At 49.5% G+C, this 27769-nt stretch overlaps 1 protein-coding gene across 2 annotated transcripts; it reads left to right on the plus strand.

Moving 5' to 3' along the window:
* Positions 1-436: 436 nt before the first annotated feature.
* On the plus strand, positions 437-27429 carry DBF4B (DBF4B-CDC7 kinase regulatory subunit). Of its 2 annotated transcripts, XM_079905550.1 has the most exons (13): positions 437-558; positions 1043-1105; positions 8479-8633; positions 11786-11971; positions 12594-12644; positions 13400-13487; positions 14663-14736; positions 16785-16818; positions 18268-18313; positions 20621-20737; positions 23989-24097; positions 24236-24360; positions 25197-27429. In XM_079905550.1, exons 2-13 carry the CDS (start codon positions 1072-1074, stop codon positions 26134-26136), a joined length of 1959 nt encoding a protein of 652 aa, XP_079761676.1. In that variant the 5' UTR covers positions 437-558; positions 1043-1071; the 3' UTR covers positions 26137-27429. The 2 variants fall into 2 exon arrangements, with proteins under 2 accessions (XP_079761676.1, XP_079761675.1); XM_079905549.1 differs by having other exon boundaries at positions 23989-24360.
* Positions 27430-27769: the final 340 nt, after the last annotated feature.

Raw genomic sequence — 27769 nt, forward strand, 5'->3', positions numbered from 1 at the left:
AATTTTGGGGGGGGGGGTTGGATAAGTGGGAAAAGGGAGACAAAAGGTGTGAAGATGAAATTGTGTGTACGTGAAATCTTTATGTAAACTATAAGCTTTAGGCTTATTTTGTTAGTTATTATTGAACTCCTAGGAATTTCAAACTAGCTTAGTGTGAAGAATCACTAAGATGCTACTGCTAGTCTCCAGCTTGCTGGCTATTAAGCCTCAAAATATCTCCAGCCTATGAAAAGCCGAGACATGAAGAGACAGAAATAGAAAACAGAGCGGAAAACGAAGGGAAAGGGGGGGGAAAAGGTTTGCTGAGTTAATATTGTCCTCCCAGGGCCCCCGTAGGGCAGTCTCGCAGCTCTTACGTAGTTTTAGAGGCGGAGACGACAGGAAATTTAAACCGAAGCCGCGGCCCAGGGCACCTAGAGAATGATGTTATAGTTGCAAAGGAACAGCCGGTGCACGGGAGGCTGAAAGCTCATGGAACCCGCGAATGTGATACGGCGGCCTTAAAGGAGTACGGAGGCCGAGAAAGAGCCGAGAATTTGAGGAGGGAGCCGGGAAAGGGTACGGATGCCGGGAAGGGGAAGCAGGGGTGAGAAGCAAGGCGGAAAGGGGTCCTAAGAGTTAAAGAAGGGTGCGGGGTTGGGAAGTGGGCACAGGAATTGGGGAGCAGATAGGTCCGGGAGCTGGGGAGAGTAGAGGGACCGGGAAGGGGTCACAGGAATAGAAGGGATAGAGGTCTAAAGGGGGCAGAGGGACTTGGGGGACAAGAGCCTGGAGAGAGGCACGGGAATTGAAATGTAAGACAAGGGGTGGCGAAGAGGCCACGGGAGTTGAGGGAGCAGAGTATGAAAGGGGGCTGAGGGATAAGAACCTAGAAGGAGGCGCGGGAGTGGAGAGGGGACATGGGTTGGGATGGAGTTGAGTCTTGGGGTTCCTGGGACCCTCGATGGGAATTGTGCGGGGTTTGGGAGGCGGGAGGAGGGGATGATGGAAGGTCGAAGGCTAGTGAAGGTGGTTCAGCTGCTGTTTTGTCCTTCTTTTTCAGGCGACGATTGCCTTGAACTGGAGAGTTCAATGGCTGAGAGTAGGCTCCGGGCTCCGGACCTAGGTGGGTAACAGGTCAACCCTAGGGATGCGAGGTCACAGTTGCAACTCCCGCCCCAGAGTCTCTTGGGAAGAAAAGGCCGAGAAATGTTAGTTCTCTTAAGGTTTTCTAATTACTTTGTGTGGCGGAGGGGGAGTGGGGGAGTAGAGTATGTGTTGAGGGATGTCATGGATCATTTAGGAATTAATGATAAAGGTCAAACAAGAGCTTTCAGTCAGATATTATGAATAAGATTAGAAGACTTGCTAATTATTAACTTATAAAACCCGTATCCATGGTTATTTTTACCATAAAATTCTTAAAGTTATCGATAAACGGCCCCACCCAATTAGATAAGTATTCTAGCATGTAGTCACTTCCCTGGGTACTGCCTTCTCCCCTCTTAGCATCATCTAGTTTGAGTCCTGGATTGTTACAGATATGCCGTTTGTTCGTTGCCTTTCAAACAGTGATACACCTCGCTAAATTATTTACTCTCCCTTCCCATGTCTGTTGCTTTCTTCTGGATCTATTTCTCTTTTTGCTGATGAACTTTCTCCAAGAGTGTTTTCAAAAGGGGGCTTTACGTGATAAACTTTCTGAGGCTTGTATGCCTGAGAACATGTTTATTTCACCCTTGTGTTAAAATTCTTGAGTCAAAGTTTTTTTTCCTTCAACACATTGAAAAATGACGGTGGTTTCTTCTTGCAAAAAGCAGGTGCTGTTGAAAATTGATGTCAATCTGGTTCTTGTTACTTAGTTTGTGACCTGCTTTTCTCTGTAGAAGATTTTAGATTATCCTCTTTATATTTGTTCTTAAAATTCACTATACCATAACCATGTGTGACTTTTGGAGGGTTTTAGTTTTCATAAAAATAAAATTATGAGAAATGAAAACAAAAATTACAGTTTTATGCTTACACAGTTTATTTTTTTTTTATTTATTTATTATTTATTTTTGGCTGTGTTGGGTCTTTGTTGCTGCGCGCAGGCTTTCTCTAGTTGGGGCGAGCGGGGGCTACCCTTCATTGCGGTGTGAGGGCTTCTCATTGCAGTGGCTTCTCTTGTTGCGGAGCAAAGGCACTAGGTGCACAGGCTCACAGGGTCAGTAGTTGTGACTCGCGGGCTCTGGAGTGCAGGCTCAATAGTTGTGGCACACGGGCTTAGTTGCTCCGCAGCATGTGGGATCTTCCCGGACCAGGGCTTGAACCCATGTCCCCTGCATTGGCAAGCGGATTCTTAAGCACTGCACCACCAGGGAAGTCCCTATGCTTGCACAGTTTAAAAGGCCAAGGTATGTCACACACACACACACACACACACACACACACACACAAGAGTGGGAGTTGCTCCTCCTTTCGTAACTCCTGATTCCTAGGGTACAACCATTTATGCTCTTTTAGCTATTTCTTCTAGTATTTACCTTCTTATTTCTAAATAGCGTGCTCATACTGCTTTTGTTGTTTTCAATTTTAAATTATATCTATTGACTTTCTGATATAGAGGATAAAGAGGTTTTTCTGGCCCCCTCTCCTCTACATCACACATAAACACATACACATTTCCCTCCTCTCCTCCCATTCCCCCAATATATATGTAGTAATTTTTGTTGTCATTTTTGTATTTACATGATGATGATATTAGCTGAGCCATATAGCAAACCAAAGTAAGCTTTGTTTTCTGTGTGTGGATCACGAATTCATGTCTAAATATAAACCAAATATAAACCAAAAATATAAACCTTCTCTCAATACTTTCAAGCTCATGAGAGAATCAGTTTCTTCTTTGTGGGGGACATACCTCCTGAGACCATTTGTCTTAGTACTACAGTCTGGTCCAGCTGTGCACTAGGCCTGTTGCACTGATTCCATCCTAGGATCTCCCTTCATCATTCTGTGGAATTCCCTTTGCCGCTTTCCTCTGTAGGGTTCCCTGTGTTCTAAATTCCATATTTTCCTCTCTTTGTTTACATCCTCATTTTGGGCGAGTACATCTTCTAGTATAGCTTCCTGAGAAAGGGTATGTGACAAGTAAATTTTTTGAGACCTTGTAGGTATGACAATTCTTTATGCCACATAAAGAGTTCTAGGTTGGAAATAGTTTTCTCTGAGTTTTGAAGACACATTTCATCTTTTAGCTTCCACTGTGCTGTGGCCAAGTCTGATGTTACCAGTATTTCCACCCTCCTCCTGAACACTGACTGCAAGGGCCTAGGCCCCATGTGCTCTGAACCACCCCCACCCCATCAGCATGATTGCTGTCTAGCAACAATACTGTTGTTATTATTGTCTCTCCTTTTTACTTCCGAATTAGTCGTCATTATGATTGTTTTACACAGTCAGTGATTGTTTAGATTTATACATATTTTTACCAGTTTGGGGACATTTCAGTCCTTCCTTCTGGGTTCAGTTTCCTTCTTTCCAAAGTATACCTTTTAGAAGTCCTTTAGTAATAATTGGTTGATGATAAACTGTTTGGGCTTTTGATTAAAATGTGTTTAGTTTACCCTCATTCTTTATTTAATCAGATGTAAAATTCAAAGTTGACGTTTATTTTCCCCCAGCATTGTAAATACTTATTTTAATAAAATTAAAGTATTTAATAATTTAAATACTTATTTTATAGTCTATGTCTGATCATTCTGTTTGAAGCTCTTGGGGATCCAATCTTGCTGTCTTTAATTTCTGCTGATTCTTATCCATGATGGTTTGTTTTCTTTGTGTGTTTTTTAATGTTGGAGTGTGATGTTGGTTTTTTTGTGTGTTTTTTTTGCGGTACGCGGGCCTCTCACTGTTGTGGTCTCTCCCGTTGCGGAGCACAGGCTCCAGACGCGCAGGCTCAGCGGCCATGGCTCACGGGCCCAGCCGCTCCGCGGCATGTGGGATCTTCCTGGACCGGGGCACGAACCCGTGTCCTCTGCATCGGCAGGCGGACTCTCAACCACTGTGCCACCAGGGAAGCCCCATTCCCTTTTTTTTAATTAAAAAAATCTTTTATTGAGGTACGATTGACATACAACATTCCTTTTTATTGTTGAATATTATTCTGTTGTGTGGATTACCACATTTTATCCATTCAGCAGTTGATGGACATGAGTTTCCACTTTCTGGCTATTATGAATAATACTGCTGTAGACATTTGTTTCCAGGTTATCGTGTGGATATATATTTTTTTCCATGAGTGTACACCTAAGAGTCATATTGCTCGGTCATATGGTAACTCTCTGTGTAACCTTTTGAGGAACTGACAGACTTTTCCAATTGGCTGCACCATTTTACATTCCCACCAGCAAAGAATGAGGGTTCCAATTTCTCTATGTTCTCACCAACACTTGTTATTATCTGTCTTTTTTTGTTAAAGCCATCCTAGTGGGTATAAAGTGGTATCTCTTTGTGGTTTCAGTTTGCATTTTCCTAATGGCTAATGACTTTGTGCATCTTTTCATGTGCTTATTGGCCATTTGTATATCTTTGGAGAAATGTCTGTTCATTGCCCATTTTTAAATTGGATTTTTTTTTTAATATTTGAGGGTTTTTTTAACTATTATATTTTTTACGTCCATTGTCTCCGCTTACTTCTTTTCTTTACCTGCTGTTCCTATTTTATGTTTCTAGTATGCTCCTTGCCGTCTTGAGGATATTTATTATGCTTTAAAATTCTTTTTCCTGTCTGGTCCATTACTTATGAGAGAAAGACAGCCTATACCAGAGAAAGCATCTTTTATAGTACTTGCTTTCTTCAGTTGCCTCATATTTTCTTAGAAGCTAATGTTCTCTTGAGACTGTTAGCCACTCTGATTGGTAATGTGCTCCTGGAAGAAGATGCAAAAGCTTAGGTTCTCATGTTATGCCCCTCCTTTGAGTTTAGGGCTTGGGGGTTGGATAGAAGAGGAAAACCACCCCAAGGTGGGGAGCCCCTGGTTCCAGTGTGGGCTCAGTCACCCCCCGCCTTTGCAGCAGCATTTTGAGCCCCCCAGTACACACACGTTGCATTGTTATTCATTTGCAAGAACTGTTCCCTTGAGTTGTAATTACCAAACTAACCAAATGGATGGGGCAAGGGAGGGAGGCTCATTCGTGCCATCTTGACCTCTTGTTAACTGTTTCTCTTTCTCACACACACACACACACACACACACACACACACACACACACAAGCATATTCACCCCAAGGTAGGCTCCACCACTGCCCTGATGTTACCCTACTGTGTCTGGTTGGTGCTGGGCTGCTTATCTGGCACTGGCAGTGACCCACTGAGCACAACTAGAAGGCATTCTCCAGTCTCACCCTCCTGCGAGTCCTGGCATTCCGCTGTAGGCTTGCTGTTCACCCAGCCCCCCGTTTCTGACTCTGGCATCCATCTAATTCCCTCTTCAGTGGCTTCCCTAGGATTAGGTCCTGTGGAGAAAGTCACAGGCCTTGTGTGAAAGTCAAAAGGGCTTATTCTGAGAAAGCCTTCTATACAAATATTGAATCCTTATGTTGTATCACCTGGAACTAATATAATGTTGTATGTCAGTTATACCTCAATAAAAAGAAAAAGAGGGACTTCCCTGGTGGCACAGTGGTTAAGAACCTGCCTGCCAGTGCAGGGGACACGGGTTTGAGCCCTGGTCTGGGAAGATCCCACATGCCGTGGAGCAACTAAGCCCGTGCGCCACAACTACAGAGCCTGTGCTCTAGAGCCCGCGAACCACAACTACTGAAGCCCGCGTGCCTAGAGCCCGTGCTTCGCAAAAAGAGAGGCCACCGCAGTGAAGAGTAGCCCCACTCGCCACAGCTAGAGAAAGCCCCCGCGCAGCAACAAAGACCCAGTGCAGCCATAAATTAATTAATTATTTATTTATTTTTTAAAAAAGCAAAGGAAAAGAAAGCCTTCTGGAGAAGGTGGCCTTGGGGAGGGAACCAAAATGGCTACAGTTATAATAATTCCCCTGGCTGACATTCAGCGCATACTCCTGGTGTGGCTGTATCAGATGTTTCTGGCCAGTCTCCGTTCTGAATGGTTGGTGCCTGTTTTGAATAGCTCCTCAATGAGGGTGGGTGTTTATCATTATCACTATTTCAGAAGTGAGGAAATAGGGTTTCATAGACACTAAGTGAGATTATTGTGGCTTACCCAGGGTTACACAGCTAGTCAGAGAGTGAGGCAGGACTCAACAAAGGCCTTTTCTGTAAAATGCCAAGCTGACTTTCCAGTATTTCCTGTCTCTATATACCTAGGACTTTCAGGAAAATGTTGGTTTATGGGACCAGAAGGTAAGTGCTTGAGGGTCAGGTGCCAGCTGAGGATGGGAGAGCAGGATCTGGTTTAAGCATTATGGGAATGATAATGATGTGTAAGTCAGAGGACTCTTCCCAAAATAGTTCCCAGTCTACTGGGGAGATCAGAGGTGGACCTGAAGGAGTGAGTAAACAAGAATATGAAGCTGAAAATACTAAGAGGACAATCAGTAATGTGGAACTCAGAGAAAGAAAAACAGTATCTCATCAGGGCAAGCAGGGTTTAACTGAGGGGGTCCAATCAAAAGTCTGGCTGGCTGGTAGATAGGAAAAATTCAGGAATTCATGGAGTCGAAGAGTTTTAGAAGATTTTAAAAAATACCAGGTCCATGGGACTTCCCTGGTGGTCCAGTGGCTAAGACTCTGCGCTCCCAATGCAGGGCGCTCGGGTTCGATCCCTGGCCAGGGAACTAGATCCCGCATGCCTCGACTAAAAGATCCCGCACATGGCAATGAAGATCCCGCGTGCCGCAACTAAGACCCAGCGCAGCCAAATAAATAAATAAATATTTTTAAACAATAAAATCAGGTCCAAACCCCTCATTTAAAGTCCAGCAGTTTTACTAACTATATCTTGGTATCAGCTATTCTGGGTCAATTTTTTGAAGTATGTGTCATGCTCTTTCAATATGTTAGTTTCAAATATGCATTTTTATTTCAGGAAAGTTTTTAGAGTTTTTAGTATTCTGGGTGTTTTTGTTTGTTTTAGTTTTTGTCTTCAGAGACTCTGATTATCTGTATATTAGAACTTCTGTGCTTATCTTCAGTATTTGCCACTTTCTCTTGAATCCTTTTTATCTCTTCAAATGTTAACATTTTGTTGTGAAAGTTTTCAAACCTGCAACAAAGTCGAAAGTAACAGTGAGCACAGACACACCACTTAGATTTTACCATTGACATTTTATTTGTTTGTGTGTGTGTGTGTGTGTGTGTGTGTGTTTTGGGTTTTTGTTTGTTTTGTTTTGTTGTTTTTTTGGCCGCACCACGTGGGTTTTGGGATCTTAGTTCCCTGACCAGGGAATGAACCTGGGCCCTGGCAGTGAAAGCACCGAGTCCTAACCACTGGGAATTCCCTATGACTGACATTTTAATACATTTGTTTTATCACATATCTATCCATCTTATTTTGATACACTTCAAGTAATTTGTAGACATTATAATAATTCAGCATGCATTTCATTGACCAGAATTCCATATTTGTTTGTAGTTTTTTTCCTTTTAATGTAAGATGTGTATACAATGAAATGCACAATTCTCAAAGGTATGTTCATTGAGGTGGGGTTTTTTTTAGCTTTATTGAGTTATAATTTACATACTGTAAAATTCATTTGTTGCAAATGTACACTTGCAATGCTTTTTAGGTCATTTACAGAGTTGTGCAATTAACACAACAATCTAATTGCAGAATATTTCCATCACCCCAGAAAGAACCTCATGCCAGTTTGCAAACGCTCCTCATCCCCACCCCCAGCCCTAAGCAGCCACTAGTCTAATTTCTGTCTCTCTATATTTTTCCTTTTCTGAACATTTCATAAAAATGTACTTTACAGTATGTGGTCTTTTGTGTCAGGCTTTTCTCACTCAGCATATTTCTGAGGTTCAGAACTGTAGCCTGTTGCTGTAGCCTGTGTCCACAGTTCATTTGTTTTTCTTGCCAAATAATATTCCATCATATGGATAGACCACATTTCGCTTACCATTTTATTTACATTTGAATTGTTTCCACTTTGGGGCCAAAATGAATAATGCTGCTGTGAACATTCTTGCACAAGTTTTATTTGGAAGTATGTTTTCATTTCTCCTGGGGGTATGCCTAGGAGTGGAATTGCCGGGTTTCATGTTAACTCTATACTTAACCTTTTGAGAAACTGCCACACTGTTTTCTAAAGTGGCTGCACCATTTTACATTCCCACTATCCATGTATGAGGGTTGGGTTTCTCCGCATCTGGGCTTCCCGAGGACAGGAACACAAGTCTCACGTCCACCTTGGTGGACAGGTGCCCGAGGCCTGGCCAGGTGCCATGCAGGGGCTGTTTGCGAGGGCTGATTGACCTGCAGGACTCTCTCTTACCTCAGGCTTCTCACTTTGCTCCCCTTTGTTGTTGTTTTCTAGGGGCTCAGCTAGGAGTTTCCAGTTGTCTGGGAAAATGCCCGAAGAGCTCACCAGATGCTGGGAGGCAGCCCTTTTCTGGAAAGTCCTTTTACTTGGATCTGCCCGCTGGCAAGAACCTACAGTTTTTGACGGGGGCCATCCAGCGGCTGGGCGGGGTATGTAACCTGCTTCTCCCCTGTGGTACCGTGTGCCTTTGCGAGTTGTAGGGCAGGAGCTGGAGAGGGATTATATCTGTGACCTCCAGGTATTTTTAGGGCTATCACTACATTTTCCAAAGCAATTTAAGTATAAACCATTTTTAAAAAATAAATTTGTTCCCTAATTGGAAAAGTAATATCTGTTCATTCTAGAGACTTTGGAGAACATGGAACTGTTCAAGTAACAACCATCATTGTAATACATTTATTTTCTTGTGGATTCTTTTCTTCTTTCCCTCCCCTCCCCTCCCCTCCCCTCCCCTCCCCTTCCCTTCCCCTTCCCCCCCCCCCTCTCTCATGGCTTTATTGAGATATAATTCACATACCATACAACTCACCCATTTAAAATATACAGTTCAATGGTTCTTAGTATATTCACAGAGATGTGCAAATTGTGTGATTACACAGTCAATTCTAGAACATTTTCATCAGCCCCCCCCAAAAAAAGACCCATACCTATCATCAGTCACTCCCCATTTCCCTCAACACTCCCAACCCTGTATAACCACTCATCTACTTTATTTTATTTAATGCTTATTTTCTGTATAGCTATTATCATGAATACATTTTTGATTACCAACTTTTTGCCCATAACCTTAAAGCATTAGCACTTTCCTATCATTCTTACCCCTCATGGACATTCTTTGTAATGAGTATATAATATCCTTTTGAGTAGATTATTAATTTATTTAACAGTTAACGTATGGGCATTTAGATTATTTCTAAATTTTAGCTCTTATAAATAGTACTGTGGTGAACAACTTTGGGGTGAAAGCATTTGCTGTATCTGAGTCCATTACAATATTTTCTAGAGCACATCATACAGTACTTTTAGTAAGGGGTTGACAGGGGTATTTCTGTGTTTAGAAAATAGGATGGTAACACTTGGCCCAAAAGAGGCAGGTAACTGGGGAAATTGCATGAATAGGATCAGAATGCAGAGGCTCTTTGCCATCAAACGAATGGAAACTCAGGGATCTAGAAACTCAGCAATGGGGATGGACAGAATGAGGATTATACACCCAAACCAGCCCAAAATTACATGTTGAACTCTCAGTCTGTTCTTTCATTTAGCCTTTGCTGTGTAAAAAACCACCCCAGAACTTGGGCTTAAAACAATTTATTGTTTCTCACTGTTCTGTGTACTGGCTGAGTGCTTTCTCTGCTGGTTTCATAAGGGCTCACACCTGCAGCTGCGTTCGGCTGCAGGGTCAGCTGGGCTGGAAGGACCCAAGATGACCTCCCCCACACAGCTGGCTGTTGGTGCTGGCTGCCTCTCTGTGACTTCTCATACATTGTATGAGAAGTGTCTTACATATGTCATATGTATACACACCATCCTATGTACATACAGCGAGCTAGACCAGCTAATCTACAAGGTGGTCTTAGGGCAGCTTTCCCAGAAGATGAAGGGAGAAGCTGTAAGGTCTCTTGAGGCCTAGGCTGTAGAACTCACACGTATTACTTTCATCACATTCTGTTGGTCAAAAGGAGTCCAATTCAAGGGAGTGGACAAATGGGTTCCATCTCCTGATGGGAGGAGCAGCAAAGTCAAAGGAGTGGGTTTGTTGGGATGGGAGGAACGTGTGGCCCTGAAATCATCTATCTTTTTGCCATATTACAGAAGATAGGCACACTCCTTCTAGCCATAGCTTTAAAGATTTTTTAAAATTGTGATAAAATGGATATGACATAAAATATGCCTTTTTAACCATTTATAAATTCATTCTTTTAAGTTCATTGGCATTAATTACATTCATCCTGTTGTATAACCATCACTATCTGTTTCCAAAACTTTTTTCACCCCAAACAGAAACTCTGTAACCTCTAAGCAGTAACTTCCCATTTCACCTCCCCCAGCCCCTGTAATGCGAATCTACATTATGTTTCTGAATTTGCCCATTCTAGATACCTCACATCAGTGGAATCACTGATGTTTGTCCTTTTGTGTCTGGCTTATTGTGCTTTAGCGTAAAGTTTTCAAGGTTCACCCATGTTGTAGAATAGATCAGAGCTTCACTTCTTTCTCGTGGCTGAATAATGCTCCATTGTATGGATAGACCACATTTTGCTTATCTATTCATCCATGGATGGACACTCGGGTTGTTTCTGCTTTTTAGCTATTATGAATAATGCTGCAGTGAACATCGGTGAACAAGCGTCCATTCGAGTCCCTGTTTTCAATTCCGTTGGGTGTGTACCTCGGAGCGGAATTGCCGGGTCATGTGGTAATCCATGTCTAACTTTTTGAGGAACCTAAACTTTTTTTTTTAAACCTAAGTGTCAGGTTTCTCATCCAGTCACACTTCAGAGAGATCATCCATCCTTACTTTCACAGGGGTGCTGGAGCTGGCAGCTGCTGGCTCACGGGAACCAATTGTTACCATCTCTTTCCAGTTCCACATTCACTGATGTCATCTGGCTAGCTTGAAATCAGCCACAGTAGTGTTTTACCCCATAGAAATCGGCAGATGCTACAAAGCGGGTTTTTTCACCCGGAGAGCTGGTCATTAAGCATTTGCCAGCTCACTACTGCTTATTTCCGTCTTTTCTTCTTCCCACAGACATGAGTTTTGTCATTGCGTTTCCGGCACTGTGTTGGGTTCTTGGGATGCAAGATGAGTCAGACCCTCTCAGTGCCGTGACGGGCTCACAGGTAGGATGAGCAGATATTTAGGCAGCTGAGTCGTAGCCAAAACCCATTTTTGTTTCAGGCTTTTGGTAGGGTGGTCAAGATTACCGATGCAGCGTGTGGATGTCCCAGTGTATCTTCACAGCAAAATCATGGCTTAGCCAAGTTCTAATCTTCTCCGATCACTTCAGTGTGCTCTCACTCCATGCAGACTCAAACTAGTCAAATACTCAGAGCCTCCGGGCTTCTGCTGCTGGGGCAGGAGGAGCTGCAGTTCTGGAGACAAGAACCTGTGTCATATCCTGTTGTATTTCAGGATGATGTCTTCTTGGGGGCCTGGCACTGAACTGCATTTGGTCTATTTAAAGACATTGATTCTAGAACTTCTGGCAGCCAAGATTTCCTTCCCCTACCTCTCGATATTGATGATTCTACTTCGGCCTTTTGGGTTTTAGCCACCTCTGTGATCTGGTTTCAGGTAATTGAGGGGTTTCTGAGCAAAGAAGTAAGTTACATCGTGTCCAGCCGCAGGGAGGCGAAGGCTGAGAGCAGCGGGACAAGTCACAGAGGCTGCCCCAGCCCCAGCGAGGTCACAGTGGAAACACTGTCCGTAGCCAACCCAAAAGGCAGCCATGCCAGCCCCGCACAGAAAGCTGTGGACTCGGTAAGAACCTCATGGGGAAGGAAGTGTGTGTCTGATAAACGAAGGAAGTAGGCCTCGGTGAGCCCGCTTCGGCAGTTTCTGGTTTTAGTTTCATCTGGTTTATTTTAATCTCATATTTGAATTCAGGGGCTGAAACTGTCTTATCATAGCTCTGGATCTACACACCTCAGCGACATGCTATCCCCACGCCCTCCCTTCTGTGATACACGTTCACTTTTTCTGGGACTTCAGAGTCTGAGGTTCAGAAGCAGTAGGAGCATCCTCTGTAAACCAGAGAGGCCTTGTTGGATTGGCCGAAGCTTGTCTGCTGGGGAGTGCGGGCTCTTCAAGAGAGGTCTCAGGACATTTGTAACGCTTGATCTTGGGTGAATTCAGAATGCCCTTCACCAGGCTGCAAGCTGCCTGGGCTGCAGCTCCCTGTGGGTGACCTGAACTTGAGTGTGGCTTTACCTTTACCTCTGAAAGGTTCTCCGGGCTCTCACTTCTGCCACTCCTCAGCTGTCACTGCTCCCAGCTTTCCGAGGGATGTGACTCCCAGACGTCCTTGCCAGCCCCCGTGGAAACATCTGTTTGTGCACAGGTGGTCTCCACAGCTGCCCCCATTGCTCCTCTCTTCCGCCAGGTGCCTCTGAGCAGAGGGAAGGAGCTCCTGCAGAAGGCCATCAGGAACCAGGTGAGCTAGGGGGACGGGCTGGAGGCCGGTGTCTCTGGCACAGGGACGGAGTCAGCCTTGCCTCTGGAGGTTCTTCTGAAGCACTAACACAAAAGGCACACCCGGGCAGACGTGTAGAACTGTCGAGATTTTCTCCTTACAAACGAGGAAGTGGGGCTCAGAGAAGCTAAGTAATCTGCCCAGAGTCACCCAGGGTGGAGGTGGTAGAGCCAGGGTTTGACTCCATGATCTTTCCAACTCCAGGGCCTCCCAAGAGAGCTTGGGAGAAACGCTGTGGCACGTGTCAGACTTTGTACTGCTTTCACAAGTAGCTGTTTATCCTTTTTGTGAGAATCCAGGGCCATTACAGTGAAGTGGCAGGAGGAGGAGTTCAGGTGCCGTCAGTGGGCGCCTTGGCTGTGGCTGTGACGCGGGAGGGTGGTGTCGCCGGACTCGGGCAGCCAGCGTAGTTTCCTGCTCGATGATGGTGACTGTTTATTGTGTCCTTCTGGTCCCAAGGTGGCCGGAGCAGAGCCTATAGGCAGATCAGCAGTCCGTGCCCTCCCGATGTGGCCAGCCCGTGCGGAGGAGAGGCTCTTCCCCGGGGGTTGGGATCAACTGTCCAGGCCCTGTGCTCTCGCCCCTGTCCACCCCGCCCCACACGACAACCCCGCACATGGATGACCCGGGGCTCCCAGAAGCCAGGCCAGCCTGTCCCCTGGTGGTCAGGCCTTGGGGGATCTCACGCTCCTGCATGACTTGGCTTGTCTTTCCAGGGCAGCGGCGGCGGAGGCGGTGGCGGGCGCAGCAGCAGCCTCCTGAGCAACGCCCGCTCCTGGGGGGTGCGGATTCTCCACGTGGATGGTACCCTTCCTGCCCGGGGCCTGCGGAGGGGAGGGTTGCCGACTTTGTCTGGGAACCTCGACTGTGATAGGGACCAGAGCCGTGTACTAGTTGAAGCCAGATGTACTCAGTTACTTACTGTGCTGCTCTGCTACGATGCGGGGGGTGGCGTGGGGAGCAGCACCAGCAGTAGCAGAGCGCGGGCGCTGGGGAGGCTGCTTTGTTTAACCCAGGCACAGCCCTCCTCAGCTGCTGTGAAGATCCTGTTTTATAAATAAGAAACAAATCCTAATATCCATGACCCCTTATCAGGTATTTCCGCTGTGCTAGGAATCGCCTAATTTAATCCTCACCGCAGTCTTCTGCCCATTGTACAGATGAGGAAATTGAGCCTCAGAGAATGGATTAAGTAAATTATCCATAGTCTCACCAGGAGTGAATAGTGTGGCTCACATTCCCACCTATTTTGGCTCAACTAAATTTCATGTTCTTTCTTTCCTCTAGGGTTGCCTCACACTATAACCACCTGTTTGCAGGTTATAATAAATTTACATGAGAATAGCTGTCTTGAATCTGCAGCCAGCCCTCACACCCAGCTGCACTTTGCTTCTGGGGTTTTTTCTCTGACCCACTGAAGGGGGATGGTCCAGATCCAGCCCTAGATCTGTGGTCGGTGGGGGGGTGCGGGTGGTAGGGAACTGTGCTGGGGAAGATCCTGGTCTGGGATGCTGGGGGGTTCCATCGCCGCTGGAAAACCAGCCATTTCTGACTTGATCTAATTTCCTGCCTTCCGTGTATTAGAGAAGCTGCAGCATGTGTAGCCCCTGCTGGGTCTGCCACCTAAGGGTGCATCTGAGTAACTGCCATGGCTTGGTCTCCCCCACAGAAGCCGCTTTTCAGTAGTACCTTAAAGCTCTTTATGGGTCATAAGGCACCTCCTGTTCAAGACTTGTATTCAGTGCTCCAAAGGAGCGTGAAGCCAGCTTAGGTACTTTTCCAGGGATAGAGGACCCAGCCCTCTCTTTTATTATCAGCAGGTGCAGAGATGACACGTAGCCAGAAGGTGGCAGGCAAGGCTGGTGTGATCCAGCAAGCCAGGCCGGGTGAGAAGTTTAGTCCCCCAGCCCCAAGATGGGGCTGTGCTGGGGAAATGAGGAGAGGAAGCCTTCGGCTGCAGCCCTCTGTTTCCTCCACAGAAATGATGATGCATGTGCAGCAGCTGTCTCTTGATGCGCCATGTGTGAAGAAGCAAGGGCCAAAGAAGCCAGAGGTAGGTCATTCCCCTGAACTGAAGGGCAACAGCAAAGTCTGTGACAACGCTGGTAAACCCAGGACCCACTCCAGCCACCTCCTTCTGGCCTTGACCGAGAGGAGCTCGGCCTCTCGGTCAGCTCATCCCTGGTGCTCACAGCCCTGCGTTGCCCTGTCTTCTCTCCTCCCTGTGCTACCTGCGCATCCCCCATGCTACACTGAGGCATTCGTTGCAGCCTGGGCTGTGGACTGCCTGCGGGTAGTCCTGGCCTGGATAAAACATAAACACTCGTGGCCTGCTGGCCAGCCTGCCCTTCCGAGGATGGCTCTTGGCCCAGGAATGAGCCTACAGATTGCACGGGTGGCGGCAGTGGGGTGATGGTGTGGGAAGTAGCTGCCGTATTCCAAATCCTTGTTTGGCTTTTCCTTCCTTTGCTGGAGTTAGAAATTGATGTGTATCACATCAAGAGAGCCGGGCTGATTTAAAGCCACGGGGTATTCACCCAGCCTGAATCCGAGGAAAAATTAAGCCCCACAGGTCCATCCAGGGCCTGATACCCAGGAGCAGAACCACATCCAAACCAGATGGCGCACTCAGCCTCGACACCCCTCGCCCCAGCCCCTCTGGTTTGGGCATCTTTAGGGTCTTGCTGCCGCTGCTAAGTAGATTTACATTGCTCGCATTTGGGAAAAGTATACAATGAAAGTCTCGTTCCCCTCCAACTCCTGCTCCCCAGCCGCCGAGCTCCCTCCCTGAGGTCCACAATGTGAACAGTTTCTCAAATGTCCTTCCAGGACTCCAAGCATCTACAAGCAGATACATCAAAATTCCCCCCCTTTACACGAATACATAGTATTTTTACTTTGTTCGCTTAATAATCTCTTTTGTAGTTACTTGGGACCCTTTCGGAGCAAGTTCTGGGTGCAATCTGCTGATAGGTGAGGGCAGGTGAAGGGTTCTTCGGGCTGTGTTTGCCCCGGCAGTGCAGCCTGGAGGAGAATCTGGAACCTCCTCGGGCCCAGAGGCGCACACAGTCATGGAGCCGTTGGATCTCTCATCCTATCCGAACCCTCCCAACTCTTTAACTGATTTTTAAAAATTTGTTCCATTTGGTTTTTAATATTAGCTTTGTTTGACCTTCGCCTAAAAGTTGGTTTGTTGTTTTTTTTGTTTGTTTGTTTTATTTATTTATTTTTGGCTGCATGGGCCTTCGTTGCTGCACGCGGGCTTTCTCTAGTTGCAACAAGCGGGGGCTACTCTTCGTGGTGGTACACAGGCTTCTCATCGCAGTGGCTTCTCTTGTTGTGGAGCACGGGCTCTAGGCGCACGGGCTTCAGTAGTTGTGGCACATGGGCTCAGTAGTTGTGACTTGCGGGCTCTAGAGCACAAGCCCAGTAGTTGTGGCGCACGGGCTCAGTAGTTGTGGCTCGCGGGCTCTAGAGCACAGGCTCAGTAGTTGTGGTGCACGGGCTTAGCTGCTCCTCAGCATGTGGGATCTTCCCAGACCAGGACTCAAACCTGTGTCCCCTGCATCGGCAGGCGGATTCCTACCCACTGTGCAACCACAGAAGTCCCCTAAAAGTTGGTTTTGACAAACACAGTCAGGGTATGCGAGATAGGGCACCGTAAGCAAGAGGCGTTGTCTTCACCCTTTTCCTATCAGCTGCCCTGAAATGGCAGCCATGCCTAGAAAATACAGGCTGCCGTTAGCAAGCACCTACTCTGCGTCAGGTCTGTTACCTGCTGGAATTTCATCTGTGCCACATCCAAAGAGTTAAGTGGGAACTCTGCACATCGGCCCCCGAGCCCTTGCTCTTTGCTCTGCCCTGCATTCCCTGTACAAAGTCAGCTGCCGTTGAGATTCACGCAGAGTTCACCACACTTCAAGTCCCTGGGGAGGTGGAGGGAGCCGTGGTGCTGAGGTCTGCTCCAGCTCACAGTCCAGCCGTGGGCAGGAAGCTAAGTGGGGCAGACTGGTGGCAACTCGGCTTACTGGGCCCAGTTCCTCGACCCCCCCCCCACGCCGGCTGCCTCACATCCTTAACCTATTTTCCCTTTCCATTTAGGGAACATGTCCAGCAGAGTCAAGAACACGGAAAGGTCAGTGTGATAGCTCCTCCTCATTTAATTGCCATCCCTCCCTCCCTAAATGCTTCCCCACGACTCCCTCTGTGGCAGCATCTGCTCGCTTTTCTGCGGCAGGAAGCAAGTCCAGGTTGTATGGCCCCATCGTGTTTCCAGGGCCTGAGCTTCGGAGAGGAGAGTGGTGGGAGAGAGGCCTCCATGAGCGAGTCCCGGGCTGCTGGGCCGGGCCTTCTCTTTACAGCCAAGACCTCAGGCGGTCGCTCTGGCTCCTGCATCCTCTGGCTGTTCCTGGTCACTGATCGCAGTTCAGCATCCTTTTCCTTCTGATTCAGGAGCAGTTTGGGGTGGGCACTTTGACAGCTGCCTACCACTTGCAGAAATGCCAGACTCCCTGAAACTGACAGACAGGCAAAATGGTAGGCCGGCTCTCCTTGGACAGCAGGAGAGTTTCTCCCCCTGGATGTTCCTCCCAGAGATGCTCTTTAAGTGGCATTTATTCGTGCACAAACAGGAGCTAAGAAAAGTCACTTGGCACCTCTCACATGTGAAATCCAAGGAAATCTGTAGGGGACTTGATTTTAATCACTGGCTCAGTTAATTAGAAAGACGAGAAGTCGCCCCAAAAAGTAATTAATGGGATCTGCTGCTACTCAAGGAGAAAGGCTGCTTCTGTTTGGGCAGTGGTGGCCTGGAGCGGGCCTGGGAGCTGAGAGGGGCCAGCCTCTTTGGGGATTTGGTTCTGCCCAGGCTTCCAGTGCCTTGGCTTCCCCTTTGACAGGACTTCTGGTCATTGTGGGAGCGTGGAAGTGGTTTATAATGCCTAAGAGAGTCTGTAAACTGTGCAGATAGGCAGCTAGTAGGGGATGAATCTCTTGATTAATTGACTCCAAATCTGTCTTCTCAGCACCCCTTTGCCCTGTTTTTTCAGGAACCAGATTTCACTTTTGATATTTTTTTCCTGTCCTTCTGCCAGGACCTTGAAACACTCTTTTGCTCCCTTCCTCACTGCTCCTCCCCTAAAAAAAACCCAGGATTCTCGTGGAGAATTCTGTCTAGGAGCTGTTCTCAGGCCCCTTGGTAAAGGTCTGGGAAGGAGCTGAGGCTTTTAGCAGAAACCAACAGGGGCTGGGTTTCTCCCACGCAGCCAAGTTTCTGACGGTCGAGGTTGACAGCCTCCAGCACCCACGCCCAGGAGGCTGAGGGCGGGCACACCTAGGACCCCGGGCACCCTGCAGCCTCTCCCCGCAAGAGTTGCTGCCTCTCTCCCAGGTAGAGGCTGGAGGAAGTAAGAGTGGGTGCCTCGCTCTGCAAGTGGAAAGGCGCACCTCGGGGCGGCAAGCGTTCCAGCTCCGAGAGCCCTTGAGGCTTTGGCAGAGCCTCACCTCCCTGCGCATTTCCTGCGTGTAGAGCTCAGGCCCCACACCGGAGCAGACAGATGGCTAACGGGCACACTCTTCCTTCCAGTGGCCAGACTGAAGGCACCGTTCCTCAAAGTCGAAGATGAGAGCAGGTGAGTGGGCCACCAGATGCAATGGAGGAGAGGTACTCGGGGGCCCCAAGCTGCCATGGGGACATGAAGCCCCTCAGCCCTGCACTTTTGTCTTCCCCGGAAGTCCCTTTGTCCCCTCTGTCATGGAAAAGTCTCACACGGTGCCTCTCAGGCGGCACCGTGCCCAGCCGGCTCTCCTCTTGGTCATAAGTCAGAGGTTAATGATCCTGTGTGTGAATTCCCTCCTTTTAATGCTCTGCTTTTGTGAGTCCGTGGTGTCCCATCCAGGCTCAGTTTTGCTCCTCGTTTCCCCCCCACATGCACACTGACACTTAATACCGAATCGTTGCTGGTATTAGTGCTAGTACTGTCTTGGATGAAGTGAAGATCTCTGGGGTGATATTGGGGTTCCCTTGTCAGACCACCTTGTACTTGATGCAGCCTTTCTGTCTGGCTGTGTAAAACCCTTTCCTGGTACATGTTATCTCGTGACAGCCCTGGGTAAAACTGGCATGAGGAGAGTCCATTCTCTTCCCAGTGGGGAAACTGAGGTCAGAGAAATTAAGGGACATGAACATGGCCACTTTCCTAATGAATCTTAGCCCAAAGCTAGAATCCATATCCAGCCGGGCGCCCTCTCCACTCTGCCCTGTCTGCCCCCACGAGGGCCCCTTCTTACCTAGAGCAGGAAGGTCACATTGATGATAACCTGATGAGCTGTTAGCCACCTGGGTTACCACTGACTCTTCCGTAGAAACTAGATCAGGAGTCTGTGAGAATCTAGAATTAACCCAAAAAGTTTTTTTAAAAGAGAAAAAGCCCACATGTACCCAGCAGCAACTCCTGCACCAGAATTCTCTGTGTCCCTCAGCTCAGGTGGGCCAGCTAGAGACCCAGGCCCAGGAGCCTGGCCTGCCTGCCCGCCCTCCAGATGGCACCGGCACACAGTACAGAGCTGGCTCTGGCAGCTCGAAAGCCAGTAGAAAGAACACGGGTGGAAGGAGGCCCCCTCGTCTGCTGTGCCAGTGGGCCGGGAGGCACGTCCTTCACACTCAGCCCCTTCACAACCAGCTAAGTCAAGTAGTCATGACTCCAACGCAGTGGCTGAGACACCGCCAGGGTCTCAGTATCTCTGCACACGGCATGCACAGGCCGTGTCACCGGTAACCGGAGCAGGGTACATGGGTTTGTGTGTCCCTGGCATCGTAGGCAAGATCCAAGTGGAGCTGAGCTTTCTCACGATCCTTTTTTACGTGTGGTTCTAAAGCAGGCGGTCTTCAAAGCCCAGCATAGCCACACCAAACTCAACTTTCCAGCCTCCTAAGCAGGAACAAAGAAACATGGAGGAGGCGAAAGGCGGGTACCAGGGCTGTGAAGGGCGCCTCCGTCTCCTTCAGGGTCCAAGAAGACTTTTTTTTTGGCTGTGCCGCACGGCTTGCGGGATCTTAGTTCCCCGACCAGGGTTTGAACCCGAGGCCCCTGCAGTGGAAGCGCCGAGTCTTAACCACTGGACCACCAGGGAAGTCCCCAACAAGACTCATTTGTTAATTCACTTCTGAGGCCGCGGGGCTCTTACTGTGCCACCCAGCAACCCAGGGCCTGCTCTCCTCTGGAGCACCGGCCACTGCAACCCAACACCGTGTGCCCAGGGTTTGCTGAGCATCCACAGATCGCCAGATCTGGCTCTGAAAGTCTCCTGAACGTGAGCAACTTGAAGCAAACCCCCCAAATCACTCAGTATAGGTCTGACTATCCAGAACCTTCACTGTGCCTCTCTTCGTTCCAGAGCACCACCCCTCAGATAGTACAAAGGACCAGCCCAGAGCAGAGATGTTCCTCTTCATGGAACAGGAAGATCACTGCTCTGGGTTAAACATCCTTGCATTTAGATTCTGCCAGGCTAGAGTCCTCAGAGGTCACGTGAAGATCGAGAAACAAAATGGAAAGATGGGAGGAACTAGATCAGGATTTGGGAGACGTGGCCTCCCACCTGGACCTGGCCACTTACAGGTCGTGAGCCCTTGGGCAAGTCACAAAACCTTCTGGGCTTTGTTTCCTCTTGTGTAAAACAGGGCGACACCGTTGTCCCGCTCAGCTCAGAGGTTACAGGATTCAGGGGAGGCAGTAAGTGTAAACAGTCTTGGAAAGTAGACAGGAAGAGTGTTCATTTAAAATATTAATCTAACCTAGTAAGGCAGATGAGAGCATTGTTCTAGAATTTAAAAGTTGGGCAGGTGAGAGTGGAATTCTCGGGAGTTGGGCCAGCCCCCCTTCCTCACCCTTTCCACTTCCCCACTGTAGTCAAAGTGGAAGTTTTCTGTGTTTCAGGAAGTTTCGTCCTTTCCACCATCAGTTTAAATCCTTTCCCGAAATTTCTTTTCTGGGACCCAAAGACGCAAGTCCCTTTGAGGCCCCGACGACTCCGGGCATCTCGCAGCATACCAGGTGGGTCTTTCTGGTTCCTGAGTACCAAGAGCTGGTTCCAGGCCAAAGTCCTCCCCGTTGGGCCTGCTGGTCCGGTTTGGGAATGGCCATGTGTTAGCTCCTTAGGCGAGGTCTATTCCGGGAACTTAGCCCAGAGAAGAGAGACGCCAGGAGTGTTCATTTTATTTGGTGCTTTCCATCCATACTGAAGAATTTGACTTGTGTCCAGAGGGCAAGAGGCTGTTTTCTAAAACTCGAATTATAGACCACCTTCATCAGAGTCCCCTGGGGTCCCTTTAAAAATGCAGGGTCCTGGACTCCACACTCATAGAATCACAGTCTCTGGCGATAGAGCCCCCAAACCTGCATGTTCGTGGGCTCCCCATGTGATTTCAGTGCACATCAAAGTTCGAGGCCTTTTGGGCTAAACATGGGGGCAGGGGATCTGGGGGACCTGCCACACCATGTGGTCCAGAGTGGCTTGTATGCTGGTCGGTATTCCTACTCTGCAGATGGGTGAGAGTTTGAACCTTCACTGACCAAATCACAGAAGGAAGGTGGTTCGGGTGATGGCCTGGACACCTTCTCAGCCCCTTTCTAACTTGTGGACCGCAGGGTTAGTTTACAGACCAGGAGAATAGAAGGCAGATGTTCAGCCCGAGGGTCCCCAGGGCCAAGGAGGACCTGTGGCTTCCACCAGCAGAAAAGGGCCACGTGATCAGGAAACAGTGCTAATGGTAAGAAAAACAGAAAGGGAATGTGGCAGTAGATGGAAAGCAGAGGAAGGCAAGAACAGGCTGGGGTGAAGTCCAGGTGCCCCTCATCCCTTTCTCAGAAGGTGCAAGGGACAGCAGAGAGGAAGTCATGAGGCCGCCCGGGCTGGGCCTGGGCGGGGTGCTCGGCCTGGGATGGCCTGGGGATGGCAGAGGAGCCGACAGGTTGTAAAGGGAAGACAGTGAAGCAGTGAAGCTTTGGTGACCAGATGTGAGGAACAGAGAGGGGGTAGCCCAGCGTTTTGGGGGTGTGCATAGAAAATCTGTGGGAGGAAATGTTACATTTTTTTTTAATTTTAAAATTGTTATATTTTGGTTCAAAATTCAAGAGTTACAAAGGGTTTAAAGTGAAAAACCTACATTCTACACCCATCCCCCAATCTCCAGACTGTGAGTCTCTCTCCAGAGAGAGTTTATGGACAGAAGTACATTGTGTATCCTTTGTTCCCTCTTCTCACAATATTCTTCCCTGTGCTGGATCTTGCTTTTCCACTTAACATATCTTAGATTAATTTCTATTAGTACCTGAAAAGCATCTTCATTCCCTTTAACGGCTGCAGGGTATCCCATGGTATGGATTTACCATATTTTATTTAACAGACACGTAGATGATTTCCAGTCTTTGGCTGTCATAAACAGTGCTGCAGTGAGTAGTCTTGTTCAGAGTAAATTTGTGACTGTTCAAGTATATTTGCAGGATAAATTCCTAAAAGTGGAAATGCCAGGTCAAAGGGTGCTTACATTTGTAATTTTGAGAAATGCGGCCAAATTGCTTTTCATGGAGGTGATGCCAGGGTACGCTGTCACCCGCACTGGACCAGAGCCCGTTTCCCCATCCCCTTGGCTAATGCTGTGAGCTGTCAGACCTGTTGACTTCGGCCAATCTTATAGATTAAAAACCGTATCTCAGTGTAATTGTAACTTTTTTTCTTTTTATGAATGAGCTTAAGTGTGTTTTCCTGTGTTTGATCATTTGAATTTCTTTTTGTGTAAACCTTTTTCATATCCTTTGCCCACTTTTCTATTCAGTTATTGATCACTTACTGATTTGTAAGGAGCCCTTTGTGTTTCAGGGAAATGGGCCCTTTGCTATGTTATTAGTTATAAATGTCCTCCCCAGTTTATGGTTTGTGTTTTAACTTTGTTTATGTTTTCTGCCATGCATATATTTTAAAAAATTGCATGTAGTTGAATTTTTCAGCTTTTTTCTGTTTCCTGGGTTTTGTGTCATACTTGGAAAGTCCTTAGGGGAATATTTTGGACCCGTTGAGTTTGCTGGGACAGCCAAACACCAATGCCCTACAGGCTGTTAAAAATGCAGGACTGACTACAAATAATAAATGCTGGAGAGGGTGTGGAGGGAAGGGAGCCCTCCTGCACTGTTGGTGGGAATGTAAATTGGCGCAGCCACTATGGAGAACAGTATGGAGTTTCCTTAAAAAACTAAAAATAGAGCTTTAGTTTTGATGCCATATGATCCATCAGTCCCAAGACATGGAAGCAGCCTAAATGGCCACGGACAGATGAATGGCTAAAGAAGATGTGCGCGCACACACACACGCACACACACACACGCGCACACACACACACACACACACACACACACACACACACGCACACACAGCGGAATACTGCTCAGCCATAAAAGACACTGAAATAATGCCCTTTGCAGCAACATAGGTGGACCTAGAGACTATCATACAAGTGAAGTAAATCAGGTAGAGAAAGACAAATACCATATGACAGCGCTTATATGTTGAGTCTAAAAAATAATACAAATGAATTTATTTACAAAATAGAAACAGACTCACAGACATAGAAAACAGACTTATGGTTACCAAAGGGGAAAGGGGGTGGAGGAGGGATAATTTAGGAGTTTGGGATTAACAGATACAAACTACTGTATATAAAATAGATAGACAAGAAGGTCCGACTGTATAGCACAGGCAACTATATTCACTATCCTGTAATAAACCATAATGGAAAAGGGTATGAAAAAGAAAAAATACACACACATATATATATAAACTGAATCACTTTGCTACATAGCAGAAACTAACACAACGTTGCAAATGAACTATACTTCAATTAAAAAAAAAAATACAGGACTAAATTCAGAGGAGAGGTCAGGTTCAAGAAAGATGTGAAAGTCCTCAGTGAAGGTGCAGCTGTGCGGGTCAAACGAACATGGGTTTGGGTGCGTGTGCAGAGCTGGAATGTCCTCAGGGATTCTTGCTGCCACTCATCAGCCGTCCTCACCTGTGGTTTGAGATGTGTGGGCAGGGACAGGACAGAGCTAAGAAAGGGTACTCACAGGGAGGCCTCGCCTTCCTTGCTGCCTCTCCTGAGGCCAAGTGTAGGCAGGCCAGCCTGTGCCTGCCCGGCTCTGGCCATTTTGGTCCATCCCTGCCCTGGTCTGGGCTCCAGGCCCCGGAGCAGCAGTTCCTGCTCTGAGGGCCCCAGCAGTGACCGCTTTCCCCCACCCTGTCCCCTCGCCAGAGAAGCCAGGGACCAGGAGCCAAGCCGGCGATCAGCCGCCTGCACGGTGCCCAGGAGGAAGAAGGGGTACTGCGAGTGCTGCCAAGAGGCCTTCGAGGAGCTGCGCGGGGTGAGCTCCTTCCCCACCACACACAGCAGCTCCCAGCCTGTCCTGAGGCCGCCTGCCCCGCCCGGTCTCTCCCGCCTGCTCCGCTTGTCTCCCGCCCTGGTCTGGTCTAATGCCCCTGCCTCCTCTCACCCTGGGCAGCATCTTCAGAGCCCCCAGCACCGGGGCTTTGCCCTGGAAGCCCGCCCGTACGCCGAAGTGGATCGGATCATCGCCCAGCTGGGCCACAGCTTTGCGGACATCCCCTTCCAGGCCAGCCTCCCCGGGTGAGCGCCACCGTGCCGCCCTGCTGCGGGTGGCGGGCACGACCACCTGAGGTGGGAAGGACCCTCAGGTTGGCGGCAGCAGGGACCAGGCTATAGCGTCCCTTCCCTTTCTTTCCCGCCATCTCCTGTCCTGTTTGTTTCGGGGGGGGGGTTGGGGGGGGGGAAGACCTCCATTTGTGGCTTCAACTGATCAGATCAGGATGGGCCCTGATCAGAGTGTGGCTCCCTTTTCAACGCCCGGGCATCGCCACAGTTGGGGGCACAGGAGGAGCAGTTCAGCTGCTGTTTCCCGCCATGTGCCTGGTCATGGGCCTTTCTGGCCTTCTAGAAGTGGGGAGGGGGATTCCTGGGTCCTTCCCAGGTGGGTGAAGAGGAGGATCTTGCTGCTTCTCTAGACGTTTACCCCCAGAAAGGATTGCAGGGGATTCAGCAGAATCCCAGGGCCCTCTGAGCCCCAGCTTCCCTCTGCTGCCCACCAAGGAGCTGTGGCTTCACCTCCCACCCCAAGTCTCCACCCCGGGCAGCCTCCCTGGGCTCAGGTTGGACAGCCAGGACCTGTGCTGCTTTCTCTAGCCACCAAAGGGCACAGCCTCCTGTGTGAAGTTAATAAATGAAGCAGCCTCTAACCTGTTCCCCTGGCCAGCCCCGAGCACAGGCCGCAGAGCCAAGAATGGGCCTCTCACAGGGACCCAGAATGGCCAGCTGTCTTCAGCACAACCAGAACACAGAAGGCCCCCGCTCTGCCCTCGGCCCCAGCCTCAGCCCGGGAGGACCCCAGCTTGCCACCTGCTCTGGAGTTGAACGCTATGGCCCGCTGGGTGCTTTTATCCCCACAGGCAGCCAGGCTCCTTGGCTTCCGATTGTGACCCTCTGTGTCCTGAGACTCCGCCTCCCAGCCAGCCGTCCTATCTCAGGGCAGCATCTCCCAGGAGGAGGAAAGAAGACGATCACCAGGCCCCAGGTGCCTCAGAGCAAGATGGGACAGTGGGCGGCATGAAAGCACCAGCTGAACCTGTGGAGGCTGGCAAGATACCTGGACCAATAGCAAGCCACCAGGAGCCGGGAGGGTCGGCTGATGTCTCTGTGGACCCCCGAGAGACACCAGTGTCCAGGAGCCCTGCTTACCAGTGCCTGCTGACCAGCTCTGGATTTGCTGAACTCTCCTCTGGCCCAGACCTGGCACTTGTTGGCCACAAGCGGAAGGTTCAGTTCCCCAGTGGCAATGCCGAGAAGAGGCCAGGGGTGTCCCGGCCACAAGCCTCATTCTTCGTCCCGAGAGCCCCCAGCCCCTGTGGCACCAGGACAACCAGTGGCAAGCATCTTCCCTCCCTTCCCCTTCCAGGCCATGAGCCCAGGCCTCTGGCCTCCCTCCAGCCCGTGTGCCACCAGCAGACCTGCCTGTCCCTCCCGGGCCCCTTTCCCGGGCAGCCCACAGACAGGCCAGCAGAGTTCTGGGCCACACAGGCCCCCTGGCCTGGGGGAGGATGGCCCCCAGGATCTAAGGATTCTGAGTGCGCAGCCTCTGGCCCTGTCTCCCAGCAGGCTGAGCAGCTCCCCAGCGGCCCCGCAGCTCCAGGCCAGCTGCCAGCCCACCTGCACTCAGCTGCGGGCACACAGATCCCAGGAGGACCTGCAGAGAGCCAGGCTACCTCTCTGCCCCCGCCCCTTCCAGCCAGCCGGGGGGCCAGCCGCTCCCGATGGTCCTGGACCCCCCAGCCTCTCCCTGTCTCCCAGTCCCAACCCCAGCCCAGTGCCAACAGAGAACTACTCCTGTGAGTCCCCCCGGGCACGCAGCTCTGGGGCCAGACAGCTCCCAACTCAGGTTAAGTTCCACCTCTGCCGAGTGCTGCACACCCAGCCCGGGCTGACCGGGCACACGGGGAGGAGCTGCGCCAGGGGCCTGGCCCTTGAAGTCCACGTGAACAGCTGTGGTCATGGCCAAGCTCTGTGGGGTTGACGGGGCCAGTCCTCCCACCCGCCAGGTCTTCAGGTGGGACCAAGAGGGTCTGGGCTGGGGGCTGCCCTCTCCCCTTCCTCCAGCCATGGCTCGTGCAGCCACGGCCAGCTGCCCAGGCCAGGAGGCAGAGGCAAGGTTGGCATAGGGAGAGCCCACAGAGAAGCTAGAGCAGCAGGCGCCATGGCCTGGCTTACCGTCCCTCTGCAGGTACTTGCTCTGCAGAGCCAAGAGGGTTAGTTGTCGGTGTTCACAACCACCACCCCCCAGCCTCCTTTCCCACAAGCATGTGGCTCTCTTGCTTTCTGAGATGTGTTGTCCCCTCCCCCAGCCCCCCACGCTGGTGCACACAGATCCTCAGGAACATATGAAGCAGAGGAGGGGCTCGGCTGTGCACTTCCAGAGCTCCCTCCCTGCTGCACTTAGTGGGGGCCCGGCACTGACCTCTCCCCTGAGCCCAGGATGTAGCCAGAGCCCCCTCTGGGGACCCCCGTCAGCTCTTCCCTGCCGCTCAGCTCTGGCTGCCCACCCAGAGTTCAGTTCCAGTGTCAGTGGCTCACCTGCCAACTTCTGCAATCACCCTCCTCCCTCTCTCCTTCCCCGAGGACCTCCCCCCATTTCTTTCAGCCAAGCCATTAATCTGGAGACAGATGAGTTTGCTATCGATTCTTTGGCCACTTTTTTTTTTTTTTACATTTTGTACTGTGGTTCTTCTCACCCTTCTCTGCCTCTGTGTGTTTCTCTCTTTAAATGTGGGGCTACCAGAAGGCTGGTGCTATTCTGTATCTCATTTTGGAGGAAGAAAGGGGGGCCTACCTGCAGGTGAGGACCTGAGTTGTTAGTTTGGAAATAGAGCAACTATGTGTGCAACCCTCATAGAGGTCTTGTTTGTCCTTTTTATGCCATCCTGTTAAATTTCACAATTAATCTTGGTTCAGGAGATGTAAAATAAATTTGTTAATAACAAATAGCAAAGATAGGGGGGCTGGAGTATGTGTGTCGGGCCTTGATCTCCCCTCCAGGGACCTGAGCAGTCTGACAGCCCAGCAGATACAGACAGAACAACTGGTAAAAAGGACGGCTGCCTCCTGCAAGTGGGAGAGCATGTGTGGGTGCCACCGCCCTCCTGAGGGCTGCAGGGAGGTGGGGCCGTGCCTGTCCAGTCTGCTCAGGTCACTCACTGGCCCTGCTGCCCACTGAGTGGTCGCCTGCTGAGGGCATGCTCGCCGCCCACTCCCAGAGAAACTCCTTCGCCCTAATGAGCGTTCTGCTCCAGGCCCTCTCCCCTTCCCTGGGGCCCAGACAGTAGCTTCCTTCTGAGCTCCCTGATGGGTGCATCCCTTTCCTTTTGTGACACATGGGCATGCCTTGTCCCCCAGTGCCTTTCCCATGACTCTGCCACTCTGGGTGGGAGCTCCCCCGCCCCTTCCTGAGACCTCTGATAGCCTCACATGC

Source organism: Stenella coeruleoalba, assembly GCF_951394435.1.
Source record: "Stenella coeruleoalba genome assembly, chromosome: 19".
NCBI lineage: Eukaryota > Metazoa > Chordata > Mammalia > Artiodactyla > Delphinidae > Stenella > Stenella coeruleoalba.